We start from the raw sequence: 10,510 nt of genomic DNA on the forward strand, positions 1-10,510 counted from the left end.
CAGATCTGGACTTTGGACGAAGAATCATTGTCCAAATAGACGACGAAGCATCGTCCACTCTGGACGACGAGCGTAGTCTATTCTGGACAACAAGCGTCGTCCAGAGAATGGACGATACTTCGTCGTCCAGTGAAGCTCAACGAGCATCGTCCATTCTCTGGACAACGCTCGTTACTCTCCCTCCAGCCACATCGTCGTTAGTGACCAGAGGGAAAGTGAAAAAAAAATTATGGATTTGGGGGGGTGAAAGTCACTTTTCAAAGTTTAGAGATGGGATAAAAGTTAATTTTTAAAATTGGAACGAAAAAATGCGATAAAATTATATAACTGGAATATAAACAGTAAAATGACAGTTTTACTTCTCTATTTAACGACAATTTAGAGATGAATTAGTGTTTAAGTTTTTCATTTGATGTGGGTATGCTTTTAAGATAGGGGTACAAAATAGGTGGGAAATAGTCCTTTTCCCTATAAAATAATTAATTAATGGCACCCTAAATGAGAGCAGGTAGGCTAACATTTGGAGTGGTCGTTGTCTTTTATTTTCGTCAACAAAGGATCGTCTTCGTCTCTTCTTCAATAAAAAAATTAGCTGATTTTATCTCTGTTGATATTATTTGCCTAAAAGAGAGACAGCTGAGGTAAAGATAAGAAGGGTGATGGCCACTATGGTCCTCAATGGAGAGAAGAGAAAACAGTAGAGAGTTTTATGGAAAAAAGTTGCTTTTTAAAATTACGAATAGGGTTTACATATGAGTGTTTAAAATTTGTGAGAAAAAATAAAATAAAATAATATATTTTTTAATATTATTAATAAAATAATAATTTTATTTTTAATTTTTACAAAATTTAATGTATAAATAAATATTTAAAATTTTAAATTGTCACAGATATATTTTTAAAATTAAACTAAAACATAATAGAAAATACTCTTGTCCTGTGGCCTTATTACAGACACACTTAATCCTATTCACAAATGGCCAAAAGACTTATTCTCATCCAAAATATATTATTTTCTTAAGTTTTCACCCTTTAATTTTGAAATTTTCATTTATCCACTTATGAACGGTTAAATTTATTAGTTTTAAGGATAAAATTGTTATTTCATCTGTAATATTAAAAATAAACTTAAATTTTATATCTTTTCCTCCCAAAACTAAAAAACTAACTATTTTCCCCTATACCAAATTTTAAAAAATAATATTTTCTTTTCATAGAATTTAGTTTTCAAACTCTGACGCTATCACTGGTGGCCTCTCTCTCCCAACGTTTTCTCTCTCTCTGATGATCTCTCTCCTCTCATCTGAATCTTTGTCGGGGGTCGATTAAAACTAAGAAGACGACTGTTTGTCTAGAAAGACAATTATCTTTCTAAAAGAAAATGAAAAGGATGTTTGTCTTTTTTGGGAAAACTATCGTCTTCTAAGATGAAGATGTTCTTTTTTCTAACTTTAATTGATATCGATTAGAGGCCTAAATAAGAAGAGGGAGATTGTTAGAGAGAAAAAAAAAGTTAAGAAGAAAAAACAGTTGACGATGGTATCAGAGTTTAAAAATTAAACCTTAAAAAAAATATATTATTTTTTAAAATTTGGTGTAGGAGGTTAGGGTTTAAAAGATAAAGTTTTAAAAGGGTAAAATTTTATTAATTTAAATAATTTATAAATAAATAAATAAGATTTTTAAAATTGAAGGGTTACCTTTGAGTTCAAAATTAATAAGAAAGACGTCACATTGACTATCCAGAATCAGGCGGGGCTTCTCCAGAAATAAAACCAAACACGCTGTTCATCCATTCCTTTGTTTGAGTACCTGTTCCAGATTTTAAACAATCTAAAGGAGTTTGAGATGGATTATTTAGGGATCGATCTTAGCTGCGCTCTCGGATCTCTACGGAAAGGACAATTTCCGGAGAAAGATTGTTTACTCCCACTCATATCCAAACTCCTCGGCTACTGCATCGTTGCTGCTTCCACCACCGTCAAACTCCCTCAGGTTTTTTTTTTTTTTCTAATGATTTCCTTCATCAATTCATCATATCCTCTTACTTTATTACTTTTTATTTGTTTAATTCTATTAGATATGCGAGTAATTTTTAACTTAAAACCTAGATCTTAGTTGAACAGAAATTTATATGTCTCCTTATTGATTTGTATTAAGTTAAAGAAAATTGCTCCTCACGGTTCAGGCATGTACATAACAATTTTCATTTCCCTAATTATGTCATCTTGTGATGCTTTTTGTCTGTAGATACTGAAAATTTTGAAAAATAGTAGTGTGAGAGGGCTTAGTGTTGTGGCCTTTGAGCTCGAAGTAGTTGGGTATACCATTGCTTTGGCATACTGTCTTCACAAAGGGCTTCCCTTTTCAGCTTATGGCGAGCTGGGGTTTCTTTTGGTTCAAGGTATGTTTCACTCTTTCTCTATTTGTACTGCTTTCAATATGTTATGTTTTTATACATTAATGCTTCCAAGTGATGTGAAGAGTAAATAAACAAAATCTTAGTCCCAATTTGAGGATGGATAGTAACAGGATACAAAAGCTGTGATTGTCCCTTTTACATTTGCAAGTCTGTATCTTTACCAATCAAGCCACATTAATGATATTCTGGTGTAAAACGTTATTTCATCACCTTTTCTTTAGTTTCTCTCTAATTAGATTTTTACTGGGTGCTCTCTATTCAAAGTTCAAGCAATATCATATGTTTAACTGCAGAGCGTTTTGCATGTGAAAAGTGAATAAGTTTATTGTAACCGTTTCATATGTTTAATGTCTAAAACATATATATATTCACGGTTAACCCCAATGGGTTAGACTGATTGCATTGCCAAAATCATCCAATCTCATTTACAAATTTCACAGAATAAGTTTTGTCAACCTCCATTCCTTCTAGGTTGGTGGATCTTTAACCCAAACAAATAAGTTGTTCTCATGAAGTCATGAACTATGGTGCATTATGAAAGTTGATGTAAATTTTAGAAGAATCTAATTTGATTTATGTTTTGCTCATTGCAGCAATAATTTTAATTGCTCTAATCTACCATTATTCATCATCAGTTGGTACCACAACATGGATCAAGGCTCTAATGTATCCTGCTTGCTTGTTGTATCAATTTTTTGTTGGCATTATCTAATCAAAATCATACTGTGCAAGAATTAGATGTGCAGTTATTTTTTCCCTTGACTTGGTGATATTTTAGTTATTGTGCTATAGCGCCAACTGTTTTAGCTGGTCAAATTGATCCTGTTCTTTTTGAAGCTCTCTATGTAAGTAGTAATACTAAGCATATGAATATTGAAACATTTGAAACTTTTTTTTTTTTTTGAGGGGGGAGGGGGGTTTGTGATTCTCAGTTGACTGATTCATTGTGTAATGACCTATTACAGGCATCCCAACACGCAATATTTTTCTGTGCAAGGGTCCCACAAATATGGGAGAACTTTAAAGTAAGTTGAAACGAAGATCCATTCTGTTGTTAAATTCTGGATATAAGTTAATAAGAAAAGTTTCTAATTTTAGTGATTAACATTATTTGTTGAGCAGAACAGAAGTACTGGGGAGCTCAGCTTCTTAACGTGTTTCATGAACTTTGGTGGTTCCATGGGTGAGTTTTTATAGTTTGTCAAAAGTAGTGGTGATTTCATAAATATTCTATTTTCTGATGAAGTGATGAATTTATTTTGTTTAATGTGTATTGGTTATGCAGTGAGAGTTTTTACCAGCATCCAAGAAAATGCACCAACAAGTGGTATCCTTGTCAAGGTTTCTTAGTTGTGAACTGAAAGGGTTACTACAACAAATTAATTTATGGTTAAGTGTTATATGTTATTTTCTGAATAATATTTCTGGGTAGACAGATTGATAGCATTTACAATAGTGTTAGTATTATTGAAATCGTCAAATATTATATTATATATCACATATTTCACACTCTAGAGAGGGAATAGTTTAGTTAAACCTGCAATAGTATAGCTTGTTTCACTTGTTATTTCCTCTATTTTTTTCTTAATTTCTAAAGTAGGAAATTTTTTACTTACTCTTGATATATGTTCCTCTTTCTTTCATACTGGTGCTCTTGTCCATTGGAAATTGTTAGGATATGGTAGAAAATGTGCTAGAATAGAGGATGGTGTAGAGCTGTGGATTGAGTTTATGATAAAACTCTATCTCACTATGACATGACAAAAAAATATGGTTCTTTCATAGAACTGAAACAGGGGCTGATGGAAAATTATTTGAGTTAGTATAATGAAAAGGTTTTTTCTTAATAGGAGTTAAGATTATACTGAACAATTCTACTGGTTTTTTGAGCAAAGTGTATCAACATCTATTTTTTACTTCCATTTAAGTTGCAGATATGTATACTTCCAAGCATTTGCTGTCCTTAACTCTCTTGCAGTTATTATGGGCTCTGTACTTGGTGTCATGACAAATGGCACTATCCTGAGTCAGATTATCTTATACCAAAAGCCTCAGGCTAAGAAAGGGAAAAAGGTCAAGTGAAAGAACTTCTTCAGAAAGAGTTTTTAGCAGGTATGGCAAATGAGTTTGCAAGGACGAGATGTAATTTGCTCATACATTATATAGTCAGTCAAAACCAATTTAACTTCAAATTAGAGTTTTGGCTGGATTCAGCCAATTGGCCTTTAATTATAGTTCATAAACATAAGGTGACACAATAGATTTGATAGTTTTCAATGTGCTTCATAAATTTTGAAACATTAATTGAAAGCTTGTTATATGAATGTTATTTTATTTTTAATATCATATGCCGATCCTACTCAATTGTTACATCCAACTATGCTTATACCTTGTTTACCTATTCGAATCCTTGCTTTACCGCAAAATTCAATGGGCTGATTCTGATTGTCAGGTGATGAAGCTTAGAGTGACATGATCACAAGGATTTGGTAGTTCATCCAGTCTTGAAGCATGTGTACCAGAAAATGAATCTATAGCTTAGCAGAAGTGCAGATGGTGTTGTTTTTAGATTATACTTTATGCATTTGCAGATCACACCATTAAATCCTTATTGTCAAAGGTACAGGAATAGGGAATTTAATTCTGAATTCAAAAGTTGCCTTGGTTGCATTGAGTGACATATTTTAATTAGTTTTCTAGTCAATTGAGAGGGCTTGTATACTTTTCCAAGCTTAGAAATTTATCTTTATGCGTAACTCGTATTAACCGGTAAAATGAAGTTTCTAAAGCAGGTCAACCTAAAAATTCCACGAGCTTTTCGTGACTTGTTTCCTGGACCATCAGCCACGGCACAATGCAATGGAAAATCAACTTCGCTGGAATCTTCAAACCTAATGGTTTTAGTTTTACTCAGTTTTAAATTTCTCCATATTCATGTCACAGTCTTTCAGTCTATTATTCTAACGTCCAACAAAATGGTCTTCATATTCCTGTGAACATTCCAACAACTAATCAATAACGGATGGCCCATGACCAAAGACCACGCTATTCACGAAGTGTAACCTTTTTTTTTCGGTTAAGGCCGGATTCCATCCAAAGCTGGATCATTTTTCAAGGTTAGAATAATTACATCGAATTAGTAAAACTTTTGAATTAAATTTTTAATCCCATAATATTGTCCAAGAAAATTTGAATATATACCTTTTTATGCATAAAATCTCTTTTATTGTAATTCCAATTGCCCTTCAGGGGAAGGGTAACAATATTTCCATCAAAGAAAGACAGGATCGGTAAAGACAAGCCAATTTGCCCTCTCCAACCCTCCTAATTCCACTTTTGGGTCTGGTCATGGCACCACCAATTGGTTTAGCTATAGGGCGACATCAATCAAATACAATTATTCACTCCGTGATTTTGTGTCAAATTGAACCTTGCTAATCTGTTTCAATAATACAACCATTTTCTTAGCCATACCATACTCAAGAAGTATTAACATCTACAACACACTACGGCAATACAATAAAATATCAGAATTACTTTGATTCTAGACAAAACTTCAAACTTTTACTTAATCTGTATCTCACTTATTCATCAGGACATTAATAAAAAGTAGCTAAAATAAACAAACTAGGGCAGATTCCAATACTGCATTATGGAGGTCTACCAAACTTAACCATATCTATTACAAAACAACCTTGCTTTTACCATACCCACCTAAAAGAAAAGTATGGGAGACAAAACAACCTTGCTTTTACCATACCCATCTAAAAGAAGAGGAAAAGTATGGGAGACAAAACAACCTTCCAAACTTAACAATTAGATTTAACAATGATTTTCAGTTGAAAACAAAACCACATTGCACAACAAAATCCTACAATAGGTTGAAATTGGAGCAATACTCATTGACCAAGGTCATTTGATAAAAGGAAAAATGGTTCACAACATGCAAACCACATGAAGAAAAAGTGCAAAGATCGAAATCAGCCAAGTAATCAGCAATTTACATATCATAAAACTGGTTAAATATACAGCTGATGCCTAAACTACTATGACCAGCTTTGTTTCAAACTGCATTCTTAACAAATATTTAGTTTTAGAGGTCCACCATCAATTTGACTAAGTCATTTTCTAACATCCATATTCAACTATACACATGCCATAGCATTTGCATTTGATACATATATCCTACTTCAGTTTCTAAACATAGCCAGAAATAGTATTGTACTTAATTCAAAAAATGAACACATCAACCTCAAAACTCATATTTCCACCTCAGGTATCTCAACCTGCCCACTTATCTGGCTTAAATAAAGGATCTCTGGGTAACTACTGAACTGCAACAAATGGATATATTTAATTTATATGAAAAACTATGAAGTAAAAAAGATGTTTCAAATTTCTTATGTTACTGAAAGATCTTTCAGATGCAACAACTTTCATACCAATATTAGTATGATAGACTTTACAGAATGCAGTTTGACACATAAAGACATCATCTGGCATAGTTTTACCCTCTTAGCATGTATGCCATCTTTTTACCAACATTATCAATAAGATAAACAGGAATTACAGTCCACAGAAATTATGGAAAGCACTTGTTGTCAAATTTACAGAACAGAAGATTGGCACAGATATTAAAATGAAGCAAAGAAAACCTAAATGATCACTTTTAGCAAGTGAAGTTTCAATTAGAAGACAATAAACAGGCACACAGCATAGAATTAAATACACCTGGGGACAGAATAAGACAATCCAACAAAAAAAAATGTGAAACATTTGAAAAAAAAAAAAAAAAAGAGTTGAGTTGAGATTTTAAACTAACTATTACTTGAACTGCTATTACCACTTGACCATCTCCTGAAAGTGCATGCCACCAAATTCCTTCCACTCCAAAGCCCTAATCTAGACTTGAAGGAAGTTGATCGACCATTACTACTTGGTGCACCACTAGCTGCCACCATATGGGGAGGAATCTCAGCACCATTTTCTAAAGGTCCACCGTCACTGGCATCATGATTTTCAGGCTCCCCAGTATCTAAATTTACAACAACGCATTCCCTCCTTGCTCTCAGCCAATCAGCACCCTCCAAAGTTACTCCTCTGCACTTCTTCACCTTTACTTTGATTAATTTTGGACACCCATTAGCCAGAGCTTCCATTCCCTGGTCCGACACTGGACAACTCTTGATACAGAGCTTTTTCAATGCTATGCATTTCGCAGCTATGCATGATATTTCAATGTCACCCACTGTGTCACTACCACACAAGGCTAATCGCTCTAGATTCAGACAATTTGATGCCAAAATTTCTAAACTTAATTTGGTTGGGTTCACACCAATTAAAACTAACTCTTGTAAATTTGGGCAACATTTTGCAACACTTATTAATCCTTCATCTCCTATTCGATTGGCTTTCCATCCATCAATATGAAGTTTTCTCAATAGCTTACAACGTTCAGATAACGCCGCCAGTCCAAGATTTGTGCATTCGGGAGTTTTAACCAGATGCAGAATTTCCAGATCTAAACAGTTAGATAATGCAGCGAGTCCAACGTCGGTGACTTGGATTCTCTCGAGATGGATCTCCACCAAACTCGTTGCCCGATCCGTTACGAGTTGAAGAAGGTTGTCCCAATCACCTGAACACCTAAAAAGCTTTAACGTTTTTAGATTCTTAGCCCCAATTATTAGAGGACCAAAACACTGTCCATTGTAAAGTTCCTTTAAACAAATTGTCTTAAGTGACGATGAAGCCACACCGGGTCCAATTGGCTCAGCTGCCGCTCCGTCTGTAATTCCTCGAAGCCGTTTGATCGATAACTCTTCTAAAGTGGAGCAGTTATCAAGCACTGCGTTCATACCTTTAGCTCCAAAAGTGCAAGATCCACATGAGAGTTTCTTCAATCCCTTGCAATTTTTTGCAAACGCTGATATTCCAATATCCGTCAGCTCTCGGCAAGCACGGAGCTTCAAGCGCATGATGTTTCGGCACTTGAGAGATATTAAAACAAGTGCGTCGTCCCCGATACTGACGGATCTACGGTCACATTTGAGAGCGAGCTTCGTGACGACGTCGAATCGGGAAAAAAGAGAGGGAATCACATGGAGGAGATCTGATTTGGCGTTGAGAGAAAGCCGGTGACGACTCTGTCCCTCGATTCTGAGCCACCGACGACAAACCAGAGAGCATTTTTTGCGATCACCGGAGCTTAGAGACTGAAAAATGCAAGCCAAGCACTCGTCGGGCAGATTAGAGGTGAAATCAGACGCTTCATCGACTTTTTCGCTACTATTGCACTCAACTTGCATAGGGGAGATCGTAGCCGTTGGTTTGGACTTGTATCTTTGGCTGTGGTTAGCTTCTCGGCGGCTGGTGATTGCGGCCGTCGATGCTGACTGGCCCATCCAGGGAGAGTTGAAGAATCAACGATCAAGATTTTTTAGCCTCACTTTTGTTATCCTGCGCAACCCCGCCCTTAGTGCCTGAGTAATAAATCGGGAGTCAGAAGCCTCGACGACTGGCTCTTCGCTTCGAAATGTACAGACACGGACATGAAAGCAGATTTCAATTTGGCTTTTTGTGGAGGTATTTATCCTTCTGAACGAGTAAAACAGTCATTCGGCCCTCTGCGAAAATTTATGAAGGTTAGTATCCCACGCATTTATCATGTACTCTCCTTCTCAGTGAATCCCGTCCACACGATTCTGAATCCGGGAAAAGCAAAGAGTGATGATGATCATGTGCAATGTACGTGAGTTGAAAAGAAGAATTGATATGATATATCATATGAGATGAGTTGAGGGCTTACTATAAGCAGATGAGGGCGTCCAGTCTGGATTATAATTTTCAGCGACCATGCTTCTTTCCCCTGTAAACAATATTCATCCGGAATCTGCGTGCAAAATATGACACAGTATTTGAAAGAAAAGGTTGCAAGGATTATCATAATTTTATGCTTTTTTTTAAATCCTGCATTAAAATGAATTAAAAAAATGAAATTATAAGTATAATTTTATATATATAAATAATTATATATCATAATATAATTAAAAATTATTTTATTTTTAATTTTTAAATATAATAATATATTATTACTATTTATTAAAAAAATGATATTCTCCTCTGAATTTTCAACATCTTTGAATATATGCACGGAAATAGGGCCACGCCTCATTATTTTAGTTAAATTTTGATAGCACTATTTCATTAAAATACTCAACTCTGTAAGATGTTTTAAAGTTTCTCATTTGTTTTATTTATGATTTTGTCATTAATAAATGGCATGGACTTAATAAATTGCAACTTTATTTATTGTTGAAGCTACTTAATAGGTCTTTCAAAATAAACATTAATTTAAAACATAAATATTTTAAATTCAAAATAACATGTATTAATTAATTTGACTAATTATTAGAGTATCGTGCAGTTTGAGAGGACATACAACAGCGATGGACTCAGAAAAAGTCTTAAAAAAACACACACGCTTTAACTCAGAAGAACATGGGTGGGGTGGCTCTTTATATTATTGAAACTCTTAAAATAATGTAAAAGTTGGAATAGGCATAGAGATCCATACAAATCCAATAAATTATATCATTAGGATTAATCATAATAAAAGAAGAATTTTAATCCTATTTTGTTGTTTATTTGGGCTAAGAATATCCTACAACATCTTGAAAATTTCTTGATATAATTTTGATATCATGAAAAAATCTTTAAATTCAAAAAGGTATGAGATTCTACTCTATTTAATTATGTAATGTCTTTATCGTGTTCATAAAAGTGTTTCGATTTTTGAGCATTTGTAGACATAAATCTATATCGTTGTTTTCTTTTATAGACTTTATGATATCATCTTAATGACTCATTCGTTGTATCAAATTTAAATGAATTGTATAAGGTCTTGATTTAATTAATACGACAATGATGTATAAATCTCTATCTATTATGTAAGCACACTATTGAAAGGCATTAATGTCACATTGTATTGCATTACGGACTTCATGTCTAATACAATATCATACTTGTTTATTGATATTGTTGAGATTCATCATTTCCTTCCAATGACCCAAGTGTAACTTTATACTA

General features: G+C 34.0%; 2 protein-coding genes across 2 annotated transcripts; one reads left to right on the top strand and one right to left on the bottom strand.

The window, feature by feature from the left end:
* Nucleotides 1-1,710: 1,710 nt before the first annotated feature.
* LOC123229274 (mannose-P-dolichol utilization defect 1 protein homolog 2-like) lies at nt 1,711-5,197 on the top strand. Its single transcript, XM_044654943.1, has 9 exons — nt 1,711-1,995; nt 2,251-2,404; nt 3,016-3,088; nt 3,201-3,267; nt 3,388-3,447; nt 3,545-3,605; nt 3,708-3,749; nt 4,401-4,534; nt 4,875-5,197. The coding sequence occupies exons 1-8, from the start codon at nt 1,849-1,851 to the stop codon at nt 4,502-4,504; spliced, it is 708 nt and encodes a 235-aa protein (XP_044510878.1). The 5' UTR covers nt 1,711-1,848; the 3' UTR covers nt 4,505-4,534; nt 4,875-5,197.
* Nucleotides 5,198-7,004: 1,807 nt separating this feature from the next.
* LOC123229273 (F-box protein At1g47056-like) lies at nt 7,005-9,340 on the bottom strand. Its single transcript, XM_044654942.1, has 2 exons — nt 9,231-9,340; nt 7,005-9,048 (listed from the first exon to the last, which is right to left on the bottom strand). Exon 2 carries the CDS (start codon nt 8,824-8,826, stop codon nt 7,240-7,242), a length of 1,587 nt encoding a protein of 528 aa, XP_044510877.1. The 5' UTR covers nt 8,827-9,048; nt 9,231-9,340; the 3' UTR covers nt 7,005-7,239.
* Between the last annotated feature and the right edge of the window lie 1,170 nt (nt 9,341-10,510).

This window comes from Mangifera indica, chromosome 11 (genome assembly GCF_011075055.1).
Source record: "Mangifera indica cultivar Alphonso chromosome 11, CATAS_Mindica_2.1, whole genome shotgun sequence".
In the NCBI taxonomy this organism is placed as follows: domain Eukaryota; kingdom Viridiplantae; phylum Streptophyta; class Magnoliopsida; order Sapindales; family Anacardiaceae; genus Mangifera; species Mangifera indica.

Coding starts and splice junctions, on each gene's coding strand:
- LOC123229274 (XM_044654943.1), top strand. CDS start 1,849: ATGGATTATTTAGGGATCGATCTTAGCTGCGCTCTCGGATCTCTACGG. Junction 1,996..2,250: donor CCACCGTCAAACTCCCTCAG/GTTTTTTTTTTT, acceptor TTTTGTCTGTAG/ATACTGAAAATTTTGAAAAA. Junction 3,606..3,707: donor GAACTTTGGTGGTTCCATGG/GTGAGTTTTTAT, acceptor TTGGTTATGCAG/TGAGAGTTTTTACCAGCATC.
- LOC123229273 (XM_044654942.1), bottom strand. CDS start 8,826: ATGGGCCAGTCAGCATCGACGGCCGCAATCACCAGCCGCCGAGAAGCT.